The 19,351-nt window shown below is 39.1% G+C and overlaps 1 protein-coding gene across 2 annotated transcripts in view; it reads right to left on the reverse strand.

Annotated features, from left to right (window-relative positions):
- Positions 1-19,351, reverse strand: part of CORIN (corin, serine peptidase) — a 159,122-nt gene that overhangs the window by 100,842 nt on the left and 38,929 nt on the right. For both annotated transcript variants that reach the window (XM_075150550.1, XM_075150551.1), the window contains exon 4: positions 2,760-2,970. In XM_075150550.1, the coding sequence (XP_075006651.1) occupies positions 2,760-2,970 (211 nt within the window). The remainder of the gene's footprint in view (positions 1-2,759; positions 2,971-19,351) is intronic.

Genomic DNA, 19,351 nt, shown 5'->3' on the forward strand with positions numbered 1-19,351 from the left:
AGACATCTGAGCATCACATGAGTTTCATTTCTTCTCTACTGTGTAAGCAGCATTTGTCAAATTATGCTTTACATAAATTTGAAACAATTGCTCTATAAAACAAAGAAGTATCAATAGATGAAAAATTATGATCAGAGATGCACTGGCAATTAGAATGAAACAGCTGTAATTGACTGGAGGAACTAGTGACAATGTCAGTAACAACTGTTCTCCATACTAGTGTATGTTTTGTGAAACTCTATGTTAAAAACAACCATAGTCCCAAAAAAGGGCTACAGCATATGGACATGTCCCTATTCATTATCATCAGAGTCTTTCCACAGTGGCTCTTCTGCTTCTCCTTCAGTATGTTTCTACTTCCCAGATTCCCCTATTCAACAGACCTAAAACAGGCCTGTCTCTTCCATTTTTATATCTGCACTCAACACATACAAAGGAACTTCCCCCTATTACAGCAAGAGCTTTTCATGCCAACAAAGAGCTCTCTCCAGATCTCACTGAGAGGAGTTATTAGCGGGGGCGGGCTGTGGTGAGAGGGGAAGGGAAGGTGTTAAATAACTACTTTATGCAGATAACTACTTTATGCTTCTTAAAATCATTATTCTTGTCTTTGAAATAAATCTGTTTGCCTGCAATAATTGGATGCTACAAGAAAAACAGTAATCACAAAAATCACTCAGTTGCCTACGGAAAAAGGTATTCTCTTTAGAGAAGAAAGCAGAAGTTAAACTAGGACAACTCGGGTTTAGCAAACTAGATTTAACAAACCAGCACTTTGCCAGTCCACCCTTATGGTTCTTCCTGTGGTTGCCACTCAGTCTACATTTTCCATGTCACCTATGATACACTCTGGAAACATATGATTACTTAAAGTGAAGTCAGATTCTAACTTAATCCTGCACCATTTACAGTCTCACATTGGACCTTCTTCCCAATCAGTCTGCAGGGGCCAGAACAGTTTCCACAAAAAAGATTTTAAAATAAGAATAGAGGGAGGCATTGTGACCTCCAGAACATAAACCAGGACATGGAAATCCAGTTCCAGTTTTGACATTAAAAATTAATGGGAGAAGGTTGCTGCTGTGGGGAAAAAAAAAACCACACGCAAAGAAAAACCCTAACTCTTGAATCTCAAAGAATTTTGGTTGCCACCCAAAACCAGAGCAAAACCCTGCATGTTCCAAGCATTAGTTTAACTTCTATTCTTCTTAAATTAGCAAGGCAGCTGTCATAATGTAAGCCCTGCAAGAAAGACGTCTTCAGGAAAGAAATGGAAAAGGAAATCCTTTCACAACTCTATTTATTTGATTGATTTATGACCTTTGCACTTTTGACATGCACCACTCACTCTCAAAAGGTTTGTGAAAGTCAAATTCCAAAAAAGGCAGAATAAGTGAAGCAAGAGAAGCAAGAGAAATGGCCTCTTCTGTTGTTGAACGTTTAAATGCATCAATTTATTACCTGAACCTGCTTTTGTTATTTTGTTTTATGATTTCTAGAGACAGCAGGTAGCTTAAGGCTGTATGTTATCAGATTCTTTAACTGGAACAATTGTAGTACTGAATTGGACTGGAGGGGTTATAATTAATCATGCACTGAATTAAACAGGGTTAATTGAAAATAGTTTTTGGTAGTCTAACAAAGATAAGCACACAGGTGTATTTGGATTAAACAGCTCAGCCAACCTAATGGTCAGTCTCGTTCCACCGTTACCCATGCTGCATTTCCTCCACCCTAATCCTATCCGTATAATCATCTGTACACTTTTTTCCTGGGTTAACTTTCTGTCAGTTTAGTGAGCTTAATTGACCAATCCAGGAATCACTTTGGTGCAATGGAAATGGCAGGCATCTATTGCCTGGAGTGGGACTGTACCTTTAACTGGCATCTGTATTTTAGACCAGTTTACCTCATCTCATAGAACTTTTTTCATAAGCATCCTATCCCTTCTAAACTAAACAACTTCTGGCTTCTTGTTATGTTAATTGAATCACTTATTCAATTGACATATTCTCTTCCACTGAGTTTTGCAGTGGAGAAATTGGAAATAAGGAGAAATGAAAATAAGGAGAAAGAAATCTACCTCTCTCTTTTCCCCTCCAAAAATATTGTGTACATATTAAAAAAAAAAATTCCTTTTTTCCTTTTTGTGCCGTATTTGGATTTTAGCACTGTTAAACTCACTGATCCTTTTTCAAATCAAACTCAATGAAAAAAGTGCATGCACATGATACTAATGCTGTGTAATTATGTAAATGCAGAAAACAAGACATGCTTCTTAAGCTTCCAGAACAGTTAATGTCACTCTGAATACATCCTAATACCATAAAAAATATTTAAAATATTAACTTTTCTGAAGGAAAAGACTAAAAAAGTTTGAAGTTTAATTTAACTGACAGCCACCACACTTTATGCCAACACTATAAATATCCAACGCATTTATGTTGTTACAAAGCATTCCATTTCGGCACATCCAGATTGGAGAAATGAGGTACAAGAATTTTGGATAGCCTTTTTTAAGAAAATAAGCCTTACTGCCCTAATATCACAGTTTTATTCCATGCAGTGGCAATATTTTTTGTAAAAGAACTCTATTGCAGTTGGCTTATCATGCAGAAATGTTGTGAATAGCTTTGACAGACTGGAGTTTTGCAATGAGAAGGTCACAGGCTTAGTTTGTATCTTCCCTTGTCTGATTAGACAGAGAGTATTTTACCACAATTGGCTCTAGTCACTGACTGATTTTCATTCCCAAATACCTGTCATCACCGTCATTGATGCATTCAGGAAGAGCAAGACTACAGCCAAACAGCATGATGTGTTGATAGCAGCTGAGACGATTGAGATAACTGAAGAACTTCAGGAACTTTTCCATTTCAATACTTTTGACAATGGAAAGAACTGAAGTTACAGTGGTGTAGTTATATGGCAGCATTTGGCACTGGCTGTTGGTGATATTTATGCAGGCACCTGTGAAATCAAAACAAAATTAGAACAAAACAATTTAGAACAAAAGTATCACCATTTAATAGTTGGTTCAAAGCACATATTGAATTGACTAGTCAGTACGTATAATATATAAGCAACGCCTTTACCTCACAGATAAGATGACATTCCATAATGCTATCATAATACTGTCAAAAAATAAGTATCTAAGAAAAAACAGAATCTGGAGAATTGGTAGCTTAGTTTGGAAAACCAAATAAACTCTTAGATATTTTCACAATCCTCTGACTCTCTACGAAACTGGACTAGAAATAACACAAAACAAATTTCTTTCTGACACAGGTTAGATGAACACACTATAAGAATAGCCTGGATACAGCCAACTTGGGCTGAAACTAAGAATGGAAGTCACACCAAAAAATTAAGGCTAATTGCATTCTGAAGGTGCTCTGGTTTTGGTGTTTCCATAAAGTTTCTCTTTTTGCTACCATTCTACTTTGCAGCTGGCTTTCCTGCCAAAATCATCAGCTTGCTTACCTATTTTTCCCAAGGTGATGGTTTTACCTCCACAGTCTTTCTTCTCTATCCTACCAACATAGAATTATCTGATTTTACAGGTTGAACACCTAGCCTGTCCTAAACTGTTGTCCCACTCTTGACCTACCACAGCAACCTTTCTCTGCTAATGCCCTGTCATGTGCAGTAGGCTCTCTCAGATATGCATGATCAGGAGGTTAACTTACTACATGAAGTTCTTAAGAGTGAGTTTCACAAGCCATACATCAAATTCAGATTTTTCATCAAGATAATTTTTTTAACAAATTATCTTTTTAACACGGGTCCTCAATCCACCTCTTCTATTTTTTGTTCCATCATTCACCCAGCAAGTAAATTACAGTGCAACAGGTGAGTGTCCCATACCCTCTACATCTCTAAGTCAAAAAACATAATTTCAGGGTAATAGCAATTGTTGTATCACAGTGTTATACACATCCCAGATTCTCACTGCAGTAGTAACAAGTGCTACAGTCTCAAAAACCTTCTCTGGTAAATTAAGGAAAGCTACCTTGTGTTCGTGCACATTTAGTTCTGCACGGGACTAACGAGCTCAGGAACAGCACCCCACTGGCTCACACACACACACGGAGCCACAGAGCACAGATGCATCAGCCCTCCCCAAGCTAGCCCACAGACCTCTCACCCAGCAGCGGGCAGACATATCCTTATTGCTTTGCAGGGAACCTCTCAAGTTCCACGCAACTGTGTAAGTTGGTCATACTTTGAGTAACACATTATTTCAGCATGTTTCACCTAAACTGAGACTAGAAGAAAATTCAAAGATTCTCTTTTCCGATCATTTGCACAAAACAAGTCCCTCCATTAATTCTTGCATCAAGCCCAATGGCTTGTGATAGACGGAACATACCTTTCAGACAGGCAAGTCCGCTCAGTGCCAAATTGCTCTGTACGTAGGCAAACAGTGATATAGACACAGCACTCTACAGAGCAAGGAGTAATTTATTTTAAAGGACATTAAAAGTAGGAGAAAAGCTATTTAAAATACAAGCAAAAGGGATTGCTTATTTAATGAGGAGTGGGTATTTAAATAAAAAGATTAAAGAGATAAGGTAAAAATATATTTTAGTACGAATAACAGTATTCTTTTTTTTTTTCAAGTAAACAAAAAATCTGAATAATTACACTGACAAACAGCCACAGATATAAGAAAAGAGTGCAGTAAACCTCAAAATGCATAACTATTCTACCAAATTGCTAAATTCTGCTCCATATGTACAAGCTAAGTGCGTTTTATAAACTATATGGCCCTGCAGTGCCCGAATGCTAATCTGACTGATGGTATAACACACTAGTACTAAACATGTTACAAACCAAGCAGGAAACAGACCAGGGAAGAAGATAAATACCGAATACACATAGAAAAGCCGCAACCTATTTAATTCTTTTCTCCAGTAAAGATTCATTAATTATGGGGAATACAAGGCACATATGGGGAATACAAGGCACAAAACAAAAGTTTTGGCAATACCTGGGCAGGGGGCGGGGGGGTGGAAAAAGAGCAGTGAATGGGAATAACAACATGTGAAAAAGCTGTTGATCAGAACAGCATGGTTCCTAATTATATGGGTAATTTTTGACATTCATCTAAATTAAGAGTTTTCTCTTTATCACCAGCTATTGCCAGATGGACTGAACTGGTAAAAAAGGGCCTCCTTCTGCTCCAACAATTGCAATGCAAGTCTACAGTTTCATATTCAGTGCTGCTGAAACTAATTTTAAAAACACATTTTCCCTTTCCCTCTCTCTTCTTCAGATTGTTCCCAGATTGCGCTACCTATAGACTGCATCTGCACAAAGTAAACTGGACTAGGGGACTGAGCTGACTGAAAATACATTTTTTCCCAAAAGGCAATGTTTATGGCAGCCCCAAAGAAATGCACCCGGAACTGCAGCTTAAGCTTGATTAATCATTTTAGTGGCCTCACTCAACCATCCCTGTAACGATAAGGTCACAATTCCTCACCCAACAGTGGTTGTTACTTCTGGATGTTTCTGAGGCCATGCAATGAACTAGCTCTGGACGTTAGCCTGCCTGAAAAAGACAGCCTTTCTTCTCCTCTCCTGCTACGCTTTTTAATTTTTTGGTGGGCACAGGGTGAAGGAGGGAAAGAGGGAAAAAAAATAACTATTTCGCTTGGATCAGACCATTGGGTTGAATAGCTTTTTGGCAGCAAAAACATTTGTTCTAGGACAAGAGAAGGGGCAGTGCAGTGGCAGGAGCCAATGGGTAAGATCAGAGCCTGCTCACAGCAGCTGAAGTAGTGCTTTTGCAGAATGTGTCATCACTGCCCAGCACCATAAAGCACTTTGTTAGGAATACTCGAATTGCACCGTCAGAGTCAATTCCTGTCTGATTGAGAAATGAAAGAACATCTTTACTCTAAAAATGGATGAATAAATTTGGTGCGATTCTGAATTCTGAATGCATCCATTTTCTAACTTGCACTATAAAAACAGATCTGGGATCCTTCCCCCTGGCATCAGCCATTTTAAACGTAGTGCAGTTAAATGATGCCTTCAGTTAAAGCTAACGTGAACTGGCCTAGGTCCTAGCTAGGGTACATTTTTACAAGGATTGTTGTAGTAGATCTGCAAAACAAGCCTCTGTCTCAGGTATGCAAAGCGTAACATGGTATATGAGAGTGCTTGAAGTGGAAAGTATGCAGCCTGATTTTCATATCCCAGGTCAAGTTTGCTGATTTCAATTAGAAAATAGTCTTTTTAATCAGAGCAACTTTTACAGAACATCTTTAAGAAGCGTATGGACAATGAAACTGTTCAATTTGCAGCAGCAATCACCACCCATTTCATTACAGAACTTAGCTTAGTGCACTCTCAGTACTAAGTTGCACAGCTGCAATCCATAAATTCACTGGTACAGTCTCAGTAAACCCAAGGAAAAATGGCAACATTCACCTGGCTCTTTTATAGCAAAAGCTCTACCGATGTGGAATGAAATCTCATCTTTAATCCTAAAATGTCTCGAAAATTTCTAGGAATCCCATTAAAAAGAGCAAAATCACACTCATCCATTCTAACTTAGAAACTTGTCTAGCTTGCCTACAGCAGCAATTTGCACACTTCTTGATATGGGAATGACCTTCAGCAAACCGATTTTTTTCCAATCCCAGGTTGCCATGTTCTCCTGACCTTAAAAGGATCTTGTGACTCTGCTTGATCTCACAATCTCATACACAACACATATGAAGCTACAGAATGCCTTTTTTACTTCCTCTGTCCTGTTGCTGTTGAATATCTGGATTGCCATGGACTTTTGCTCCAGATCAAAGGAGCACACTCCTCCTAGCATCTGGTCTTTTCAGCAAAACTTCTTCCCAAAACTCATTACTGTCTTCAAAAATTTTAATACCTCTTTTAATTTACTATGAAATCTTGGTACATTTCAATTAAAACAGAAGATAGAGAGATTTTCCTGGCCTCCCTCCAGGTATGAATTTCTCATGTACAGTCCACTTGGGACTGAACACCTGATATTGCATTTCAGATGTTTTCTCCGTAACTCAGAAAAAGCACCCCGATAAGTGATTTTCTTCTGACACACTTCAATAGATGCCAGGAACTAGGGTCTATCCTTTGGAATCCGCCCAGCAGGGAAATCTACAAACTGTTTTCTCCTTAGTTCAAGTATCAGGAGTTAAAATCAACTATTTCACAACAAAAGCATAGTCTCTGCGATTTTTTCACAAGAACGCTGGCTTGAAAACACTATTTCCACAACTCATGGCAGCCTCCGTCTTCTGACACGCGGGACAGCTTGGCTGCTGAGTGTGTACGCTGGGTGACTGTTCCCTTCTAAACACATTCTCAGGCCTTTCCTTGCATTTTTTCCACACTCCTAGAAAAGCTGCATATTTATTATCTTCCAGGACGCATTATACCGTAACAGAAAACAGCAACCAATCCTTACAGAACAGCACACAGTCTCATTGCACTACTGAAGAAAATAAAAAGGATACATACACATTCTGGAGGAAAAACGCCAACATTTCTACAGCTAGGAAAAGCACTGGTTGGGTGCTCTTTTAATCCCTTGGAAAGGTACAGTTAAATGGAGGATAACAGATCTTAAGAAATTTAAGAAACTAATTATATGATAAAAGATTAATAAAATCGAAGTAGTAGTGGAGTCGTACTCATAAGCTTTAACACTACAAGAAAAGTAAGGTCTGAAGGAAAAAATATTTTTAATTACAACACCTGATACAGACAGAATAAAGTATTATTAGCATTGCTGTCAAAGGAAAATTCAGCTAATAGATTATAGTGGTTTATGAGTGTCTTCTGGTCTTGACGGCTCCACCAATGGCTTAAACATATCACACCACCCTCCGGCCAAAAGCTTTCAGTGTATTAACTACTGTTTTGTGTCTCATGGATATAACTAATTTCTCATAATTAAAATAAAATTTAGATATAATTTCTCTCACTTTATTTCCCTGGATTTTGCTTCCTCTTACATGATTTAGTGAGAGGATTATGCCCAACAAAACTTGCCTGTTTTCCCCAGCTTTCTCAGTATCAGGCAATGGGGGGTCTGCAGGGGCAGCCTCTGTGAGGAGAGGCCGGGGCTGCCCCATGCCAGGCACAGCCGGTTCCAGCCGGCGCCAACGGACCCACCGCAGGGCCCAGCTGAGCCCCTCAGCCATGATGGCAGCACCTCAGGGAAGGCATGTTTAAAAAAGAGCAAAATGCTGCACAGGGGAGTGAGAGTGAGGAACAAAGAAGTGTGAGAAATAATCCTGTGAACACTGAGGAGAGAGAAGAAGGGGGGGAGGAGGTGCTTCAGGCGCCAGAGCAGAGATTCCCCTGCAGCCCGTGGAGCAGGTATCCGTTCTGCAGCCTGTGGAGGACTCCACGCCAGAGCAGGTGGGTACGTCCTGAAGGAACTGCAGCGTGTGGAGGACCCGTGCTGGAGCAGGCTTATCCTGAGGGACTGCAGCCCATAGAGAGGACCCACAGGAGAGCTGTTCTGGAAGGACTGCAGCCAGTGGGAGGGACCCCAGGCTGGGGCAGGGAAGAGGTGTGAGGAGGAAGAAGCAGCGGAGAGGAACTGTTATGGACTGACTGCAACCCCATTCCCCATCACCCTGTGCTGCTCACAACAGTGAGGAGGTAGAGAAGATGGGAATGAAGGAGTGAAGTTGAGCCTGGGAAGAAGAGCATGATGGGGGAAAGATGTTTTAGTTCTTGTCTTTGTTTCTCACCATCCAACTCTATTTTTAATTGGCAATACATTCAATTAATTTTCCCCAAGTCGAGTCTGTTTTGCACCTGACGGCAATTGGTAGGTGATCTCCCTGTCTTTCACTCAGCCCAAGAGATTTTTCATCTTGTTTTCTCCCCCCACTGCCCTGTTGATGGGAGGGAGTGAAAGAGCAACTGGGTGGATATCTGGCAGCCCGCCAAAGACAACCTACCATAGTCTAATAAAAACATTCTCTCTTTTCAAATTCAAGTAACATGAAAGAATAATTGAAAACACTAAAACAGTTCTACAAAGGAGATTTAGTTTCAACTCATGCATTGCTGTTCTTTTCTTTAGCTAGCCCAGATCCCACCTAGCCACGTCAGATTTGGATAATTTTTATGTGCTTCTCACTGCACGAAGGTACCCGTGACGGGGAAGATAAACCCCTTGCCAACCAAGCAGACCTTAAATAGAGACATTGGACTCAGAGTCACGTGGAAAAATTTCAGTGAAGTTGGGAGAGAGGAAGCCTGAGAGAAGGGGAAATTGTAGGTCATCTTTCTGTATGGAAGGCTAGACAGAAGCAAGGAAGAGACAGGGACACATCAAAGATGCAGTAGTGGAATTAGGTCCTTTGGATAGTTCCTACTACGGGATAAAATCCTGATGAGTCTCTGTATCAGGCTACATTGATTATAAGAGTATAAATTGGAGGAAGACGTAACATGGACAGAAAACCAAAATCAAGCTGTGGAAGGAAACAGCTTTAAAAAAATCCTAAGTCTTCCATTCTTTTCAAGTCTGATCAACATCTCTGTATCATTTGTACTATTACCCTCAGTATAAAATTCTCAATTCTTCCAAAAAGTACTCTGTTGGCGATTCTGCAGCTGTTTGTGTCAGGACATATTTTGAATCACAGTTTGAAATCAACAAAGAAACTTCACAGACAGTTTGGCCATACTACTCAAAATATACCAGTCAAACTAAGTCACAATTTTCTTCATGCTTTCAGATTGGATCCAGTTCACTTGGCTTTGCTTTTAAATCAGCCAGTTAAAGATCATTTTTTTTTTATTTCTTTTTCTGCTTTCCCTTAATATTCCCCCTTCCTGAAAATGCTTGTCTTTCAGACATCTGTCCTAAATTTGCCACTGTAAATAGTAAGACAAGGAATGCATTTCATTTATTCAACAATGTCAAGCTCTTCAGTGTCTGAATGATTCTTGCCATCTGTTGGAGATCCCTGCTTTCTTCTCCCCAGAATCTCTCTTATTCTGGATGCAGTGGAAATTACTCTTTATATGACTTAACCTCCCAGGTAATTACATTTCCTTTCATTTTCCATCTTTACGTTCCCTTCACATTCTGTATTACAATGTCAGCTTCATTCTATAATTTCTACAATCTTGTATTGTCAATACAGCTCTTATTTTCAGATAGAGTTTTTATGTTCCTATTTATATACCTTCTCCCCTACCCAAGACATAACAATCATTACTTATAATGAGTGCATATTACCTTTCAATAATGAGTGTAATTATAATGAGTGCAATTTACCTTTCAACACATCCCACCTTGCTTGTGATTCTTTGTTATCTTCTTCTATTTGGATTTCATCCAACTTTTCTGCATTTAAAAGGCTTATGGTTTAGATAAGATTTTTAAAAATTGTTTACACAAGAATTTTAAAAATACTTGTGAGGGTGTAAGCTATTCAGATACAAAACATTTGTGCCTATTTTAAAATTTAAACTGTTTTTTTTTTTGCATTGTTATCTTAGGCTTAAAGAACCATTACGCTTTTATGTCACTTACACCTCAGTTCCATTTTTTCCCTCATGGAATGCTGAAACACTTTGAATACAAATACTGCAGATGCATTTTTATCTAAATAACATACTAAACAGTTGTTGTAACTAGGGTACCTAGTCATCCTTCCAAAATTAAATCTATCTAAATGAGAGGATAACATTTGCTTTATAAGCAGGTCAAAATTACATATGTTAATGAAAACATTACAAATAAAAAGAATGTTCTTATTTGCCTATATATTTCGAAGCACTAAACTGAATATTTGAGACTGCCATATCAAGATTTAACCTCTTTCATTGGATATCCAAAACGAGATATCCAGTTCTGAAAGGCATTGAACATTCACAATGCACAAAGTCTTAAATTAAAGCTTCATCTAATTAGAAGTGCACCACTTTAATAAGCACTAGCTGAATGCCTCAAATCAGAGGTCACATGTTTGGGAAAAGTTGCAGAGCCTCTCTGGCAGACCTTGGGTAATTAAGGGAATTCCTAAGTTTAGCACTGTGCTCAAGATCCTGATAAGAAACTGCTTAAAACTCTTCATATTCCTGCATGTGGGGATAAAAAGGTAGCCACAGAATAAATGGACAATTTTTTCAGACCTACTGAGCACCAGCAGACCCCATTCAAATCAACAGGGGAGGTAGGCGCCAACTACTTTTTGAAAAGCACTGACTTTTTGTATTTGGAATTTCAATCTTGAGGCTAGGCAGCTTCTCTACTGAGAGCACCTTGTAAGCATGTGCTGAAGTGCTTTATGAATAGGTATGAATTCAGCATATGCTGAAGTGTTGTTCTAAATAGTTGCCTCCCCTTTTTAAATGTGTCGCGCTCTTGATCTCTGTAGCTCCTTAAGATTTAATGTGAGCCAAGACACATTGTCACCATAACACTGGACAAATAAAAAGCTTGCTAAAGAGACATCTGTAAATCAAGCAGATTCCAAATTCTTCACGACAAGGAAAGTAGCACGAAAGAAATTAAAGTAACACAGTGAATGAAGAACAGCTGAACGTCATTTACTCATCTCTGGTTCCCGCTAGGATTCTCTTCAATTGCACATATTCCTTTTGTACCTATTGAGGTACATTTGCACAAAATCAAAACAATATTTCAAACTTCCACTTAAACTGACATCTAAAAAGGAGTATCATGTACATAATACATGTCATCTGCCTTTGATTAGCTCAAACCTTCTGTTAGGAAAACAGACACAATTATCTTCTGCAATTGTATTAAGTAAAGTATTTTAGGATATCTGGATAGGAGTAATTTTAAGACCAATTCCGTGCAAAAAAAAGAAGTTGTAGTCAATAAGAAGCTTATTTTATAAGAATGGTTCAAAAGCATTTATTTCTTAAGTTTCAGGCTTTAGAAGTTTTATTAAGAGCTCCTATGTAATCAATGCATTTGGTGCTTCCATCCTGATGTATAGCAACCCAAGTATGTAAATAATGAGACAAATAATACAAATACAGTTAAGAAATGCTTTCTTAGAGCAGAAGTTCTCAAGCATTTTCATAATAGAGGCCACATCTTTATGGATTATCACACACACCTCCTTTCCTCCCAGCTGTTATTTCTCATGCCATATCGCAATGTCATAACATCCCTAAGGCAGTTACAGCAGTTGCTTTTTTCCTGCTAAAACAATGTACTGAGGGATCATGTCACTGTGATGGTTTACTTTTACAGTCTCACCCCAGCTATTTACCAAATAGCCCAAAGGTTTCTTCACTGATGTACACCAGGCGACATTTCCCATTGTCTTACAACTAAAACCAAGGTCCTCTTACACGACTAAAGCATTCCATTACTATTGTCGTGGTTTAACCCCAGCCAGCAACTAAACCCCATGCAGCCGCTTGCTCACCGCCCCCCCTCCGGTGGGATGGGGGAGAGAATCGGGAGGGCACAAGCACAAAAACTCCCAGGTTGAGATAAAAACAGTTCAATAATGAAAATAAAACAAAGTAGAACAGTAATAATAGCAATAATAACAACAACAACAACAATGGAACAAAGCAGGCGATGTACAATGCAATTGCTCACCAACCGCTGACGGCATGTCACGAATGGCGGCGAGCCCCCCCTCCCCCATTTTTTATACTGAGCATGACATCACATGGTATAGAATACCCCATTGGCCAGCTGCGTCAACTGCCCCGGCTATGCTCCTCTCCCAGCTTCCCCTGCTCTTGGCAGAGCATGGGAGGACAGAAAAAAAAGTCCCCGCTGCAAGCACCACCCAGCAACAACCAAAGCATCAATGGGCCATCAATGCTCCTCTCATACCAAACCCAAAACACAGCACACCCCCCAAGCTACTGGAAAGAAAGTTAACTCTGTCCCAGCCAGAACCAGGACAACTATATATTCACTTTCTAAAAAAGTAGCATAAAAAACTATAGTTTCAAGATTAAAATTAATCTCTAATTTTTAAAGATGGAGACTTACTGAGGAGTAAATTATTCTACAGCTATCTTTCTCTAACCTGATGCCAACTGCTACCACACAAGTTATTTGCCAAAAGAAGTCACAATATCAGTGTTGTTTGTTGCTGTCTCCTACTTATATCTGCTCTCCATTAAAGAAATGCTAAAACTATAGGGGGTTGCTCTATCACAACCAAATAAGAGGGACAGATTCTCCCCATCTTAGGTTGTTATGGTGATTATATTGGTCCCTCTAATGAGCAAGTCAACAGAAGTGACTGTGGATGGAGAAAATATTCTAGATCCTTACGAGATTGCTTAGAACCTTGATCATGCTTTGTAACCCATCCATTTTGACTCTTTATGCACTAGATCACTGAAACTCAAATATCCACAAACTTATTCCCACACTGAATATACTCCATGGTCTGATGTAGCTATATTGCTAAAGAGTCCCTTTTACACCATAGCAAAATGGTTAGGTCATTTATCGTCTAAAACTTGAAGATTTGTCAAAAGATTTCACAAATTTAATCTTAGCAAACTGTTTTTGCTATAAAACATGTTCGATGTCACAAAAAGGAGAGTACTCTTTCAATACTTTGAAAAAGGTCTTGTCAGCGAGGACTCACACTGAAACAGGCTTATCCTGAGGGACTGCAGCCCATAGAGAGAACCCACAGGGGAGCTGTTCTGGAAGGACTGCAGCCAGTGGGAGGGACCTCAGGCTGGGGCAGGGAAGAGGTGTGAGGAGGAAGAAGCAGCAGAGAGCACCCGTTTTGGAGTCACCAGAACCCCCATTCCCCATCCCCCCTGTGCCACTCACGGCAGGGAGGAGGTAGAGGAGTTGGGAATGGAGTGAAGTAGAGCCTGGGAAGAAGGGTGGGGTGGAGAGAAGGTGGTTTAGTTTTTGTCTTTGTTTCTCACCGTCCAACTTTATTTTTAATTGGCAATACATTCAATTAATTTTCCCCAAGTCGAGTCTGTTTTGCCCATGACGGTAATGGGTAAGTGATCTCCCTTGTCTTTACCTCAGCCCATGAGATTTTCCATCTTATTTTCTCCCTCTGTCCTGTTGAGGAAGGGGAGTGAGAGAGCAGCTGGGTGAGCAGCTGGCAGCCAGCCAAGGTCAATCCACAACAATATTGTCCAGTTAGCTTAAGTATCTACTTTGAGAATAAAAGGGTTTGTGTCATGATAGACCCTATGTTAAGTAGAATTAATATGTAAAACTAGTTATTATCCAGAAATTATGTAAAGATAGTAGAAAGTGCTAGATATCTTAGTTTTGAAGATTTTTTGTCACTGGTAGGTAAGTAAATCCTCCATATCTGTGCTGAAGGGTACCAAAGCTTTAATGTGTATGATATAAGAGCACAGAAAAAAACAGAACAAGATGTACATAGAAAGTATGTACATCATTCAAGGGCTGGGACAGTTCAAGATGTCTTTAAAGCTACTAGGTTTGTAAGATCTTTTGCTCAGAATGAGATAACTCCTTTTTAAACTGCTGAAAGAAGACTCTATTTGCTTATTTGCATGTAAGTTTGGGTTGTTAATTAATTGTGTTGGACTGGACTCCATTAAAAATGCTAAAAACACCACAACCAAGATTGATAACATACACTTTAAGTTCCTGATGCCTCTTAAAATTAAAATCAAAGTCAAGCTAAACGAGCTTGTTCAGCACATCTTTTCTAGGCATGCTTCTATAAGAACAATCTATGGTTAATTCCAGTTTGGCATTCAAAGCATTTTGCTTTGAGTCATCTAAAGTGTTTTGAAAACCAAATTTCAGAGAAAAAAACCACTTCCACAAATTTTGTAACATCCACACTGATTGGATCTAAAGGAACCTTTTGCCTTTCTAGACCTACCAAAACCAAAATAGATTAATTCCCAGCTAGCATAGGAACAAGTTTATCAGTGATAGAATCATCTCATTTCCGTTGTAACTGACAAACTATTTAGTTGTACCATGGAAATAGAAAGCTCGTACCTAAAAGTATCCATTAAGCACTCAGGAAGTGAAGGAAAAGACAATGGCAATACTTAACTCTGCACTCTGTTGTAAAAGCACAATATTACAAACAACTGTCAACAGTAGGGTCCCCGTTTCTAACAGTCTCCCTCTTGACAAGACCAAAATGTCGTTGAGGAGCTGACAAGTATTTCTGTCTCAAGACTGCTACCACAGCGAATAAATTTTTTGTAAACACTGTCTGTAGCCAATGCAAAAGAAAAAGCGTGTACAAACAGCAATACCTCCAGTACCAAAATGCAAAAATGACAAAGGGATGGAAAACAATGTAAAAAGAAGCTTCCCTTCAACCTGTGAAAAATGAAAATTTTTCCTTTGCTAGAACTGAGATCCTCTACAGTACACTGCAAAATGGAAACAAGGATTAAGAAGCACTTAAGTAAAAGCACTACTAGCTTGTATTTTAGGTGATTATGGGCATAAATGATGCTGCAGATTTGGGGAAATTTGGTTTATCAGAAGCACTTTACACGTCTTGATCCCTAAAGAAAGGCTTAACAGGAGTGCCTTTATACATCTTCAATACAACACAAAGACATAACCTCAAGAAGAGTAGTATTAAGTTTGTTACATTTACATGTGGGTAGACATTTGACAAACTCGTGTCTCCTGAGGGCTCACGCTCATGTTTCAGTAATAGCCCTGGTAGCCTAAAGATATAAGCAAGGTAGTGTCAGGGTAAGTTTCTAACAGAAGGTCATGACTTTTCTGAGGTCAATTGACACAGTCAGAAAAACATTTCACAAGACAATTGAACTGATGCAATGGTGCAATACTGCTTCCTCTCAACCATGTGCGCTTGCCATTTCCTTTAAAACAGCTTTGGTGCCAAACCAGCCAGGAGCTAACTTAGCCAGTGTTAGAGCTGAGTCAGCTCATCGAGGAGACAGCAAATACCAGTGCATAAAAAGAAGCGTACAGCACTGTATGGCTCTGAGCAAAGGGAATGGGGACACTTTCTCAGCACGGCTAACCTCTAAATGAAGCCCAGCTGACTCATAATAGCTTATGTGGGGAAGAGGGAAACAAGCTTTTGAACAGCAAACCCCATCTGCGGATCTGAAATAGAAGTCAGACTCCAAGACTAGCTAAAAACAATTGCTCTGCATCGTTCAGCTAATGAATTATACAATTTGAAAGGAATGAGTGATTCTCAACTCCCCCTTGTGCTCCACAGGTACCAAAGGGAGAGGTGATAAGGCTACTGACCACCTGCAGTAGAGAGAAAAACAATTCATTATCTCCCAGGTCACAGAGAGGGGATTAGTCATGCGGGAAACATAACTCATAATTTAGATCAGAGTTGAAGTGTTATCATAAATTTTTTTTTAAGGCAATCTGTACCAGCTGCTGTACAGTGGATCACCACATCCAGTCTGCACCAGACACTTCTTGCTCAGAGCTTAATGCAGTCATAAATTCTAACTCAGTTATTCTCCTGACCAAAGAATATTGCAGAAGGCTGGACTCTTCATCAAGCCACCTCATTTTTTGGAGCTCCACTTCTTTCACCAAGGTGCTTTCAGACGCTGCCCTTCTTGGCCGAGGCACGTACTTGCTTCTTTAATCCCTTGGGCAGGCACAGCTGAGAGCAGGTAAACTCATTAGCCAAAGCTGAGGCTGAACACCCACCCCCCATGAGGTGTGAGCTGGCCTATATTCCAGATCCGGTATTTTGATTAGTCATTTCCTAATTACAGCATTCTTTAGTGAAATTGGAGACATATTTCTAAGAATCTATGAACAAAAGGCACAAAATGGAATTAATTTTAGGATTAGGTCTATCATTAGAGACTATTTTCCATGGCATATTAGGCTGGACAGGATTTTGCTATTGTTTTGAAACATGTGCATGACTTTAGTACTCTTGATAGGCTTTGTTAAAAAAAAAAGGGATAAAAAAATGGTAGCTTCCACAGGACCCAGGCAGGCATCCAGATTGTTTTGATTGGTTGTTTGGGGTTTTTTTTATCAAACGTGTTTTCAATAAGTGAAAATGAATGCTAGCTTGATTGACAACATTTAATTATGTATCAATACCGTTATGTTCAACACAAAACAAAAAACCACAGTGCTTTGTAAAAGACTTACAATATTGAGATACTCAACAGGCTATGAATAGGTCAGCATAAAAATAGGCTGTGCCTGAGCTGTCCCAGTTGTCTCCGGTCAACTACCCTTCTAGAATAGCCCAATTACTCTTCTGATCTGTTCAATAAGAACAGGATCCTTTTTTCCAAGTATATCTCACAATGATAACTTCTGCCCAACTCGCTTTCAGACAAAATTAACACAGCAAACCCCTCCCTGTGAAATCTGTCCAGAAACTATGAGGAGAATACAGCACCACACTTGCTAAGCAGAACACCGCAAGTACACGAAACCTATGCTTCGCAAACTGCAGTTTCCTGCTTGGCAGTTTGCAGATGGAGCTTAAGATCTGGGTGTTGATCTTTAAAGCCCTGGCAAAGGACTGATTAGTCTAACAAATTATTGTTTGCCCTATGGAAAATTCCCCCAACTATGTTTTTCAGAGGTATATATGTGCTTGTTTCTGTAAAAGATCATTTGTGTTAGCCACAAACACTGCAGCCTAGATCTTCTGAATTTGATAGCACATTTGGCAAAGTATATGTTGCAAAACATGATATACAACTTCCTGGGCCCTTTCTTTATTCTGAGGGGCTGCTACTGACTCTCCTGTCTGTATCACTGAAATTTTATTTTGAGCATCATATTTTTAAAATATTCAGTGGTGGCCTAATTCTGTTTCTACCTGAGTCTGAATGCTTCTGTTCACAGACAACCCTCGCTATCTGCATTAATGGAGCTATTCTTTAGAGTTCCAGTTACACTATTTCATTGTTGGGTGAACAAAGAACGCTGACAAACTTTCACAGCCTGAGCAATTACAGGTCAAAAAACACCCTGTTTTTTAATGTGTAAAAGGATTAGATTAATATACAGGTGTTTAAGAGCTTAACATAACTATGATGAAGTTTTCTGTAACTGTATGTCAGTTCAGGTTGCATTTAAATCTTATGAACATGATGCTTACAAGTTGCTTGTGCAAACTGAGATTTTTAAATCCTCCTACTTCAACCGTGCAAAATACTCATGTTCTACTCCCTATGTGCAAATAATTTTTTTATAACTTATAATCATAGAAATACTGGTTGAAGGAGTCCTTTGGAGGTCTCTAGCCAACTTGCTGCTCTAAGTGAGACTGCCACCAGGACGTTGTCATCCATGACTTTGGCTGAATCTTGGAAACACCCAAGGATAAGGATCCCACAGCCTCTGTGAGCAACGGGTTCTACTGCTGCACTACCTATCCGGTGAAAAAGCTTTTCCTAATTTCTAGTCTGAACTTCTACTATTTTTTTTCATTGAAGAGTATCATTAGGATTTTTTAAATTATCAGTCATAATAAAGGTGAGAAAGACAGATTTTAAGTACGGATTAGTAGCTAAATTAATCTTTAACTGTATTGTGCTATTTATCACTTTCTCAAATTCCCATCCCCATAACAATTTCAAATCATGGTACTCATTATGTTCTTCTTGAATGTCACATGATTGCGAAAGATGACAGTGACTGTAAATCACTTCCTGTTGTATCAATACTTTGACCTTCCAGTTTCAGGTCAAGAGTTTAGATCTTATCATTTTATATTAATGATGGCTCTATACCCACACCTGCCTGCACTCTATCTATTATAATCCATAACAGACCACGCAGAAGCATAAAGCAGATCAGCTTCAATCAAACATAAAATCACATGCTGCCATCAGATGTAAGGTGTACCTTTGGAAACAAAGTGATCAATCACAGTATAGAACAAAACATGTATTAACGTCATCTTTTTGTCGAAATAACCACACAAATACTCTTTTAAATAGTTTCAGAGAAGCTGATGGGTCTGAAAACGAAGTCAGTGGCTGCAATTCTCAGCCAATTATCTTAAGATATGCCTTGTTTCATTGTTCCCATCCTTGAAAGCTTCATGCCAGGCTAAGCATATGACTTCTTGCTTAACTTCTTGGTCAGTTTATGGTTAAATTTTGACAACAAACATCTGTTTAAACTACAAGCAACAAAGTGTAAAAAACCATAATGGATGCATAAAAGGTGTAAAGCTGAAAAGACTTCTGTTCGTTAAAGTTTTAAAGGCACACACATCCATAAGTCCAGAAGCACACACACACGTCATTTAAAGACTACAACAAAGCTGACTTTGTAGTTATTTCCAAGGAGGGAATCTCCCACTCTAAAGTAAACCACACTGCTGAAAGGCCAAAGATTAAAGATACATGGAATTGC

Source organism: Calonectris borealis, chromosome 4 (assembly GCF_964195595.1).
Source record: "Calonectris borealis chromosome 4, bCalBor7.hap1.2, whole genome shotgun sequence".
NCBI classification, from domain to species: Eukaryota; Metazoa; Chordata; class Aves; order Procellariiformes; family Procellariidae; genus Calonectris; species Calonectris borealis.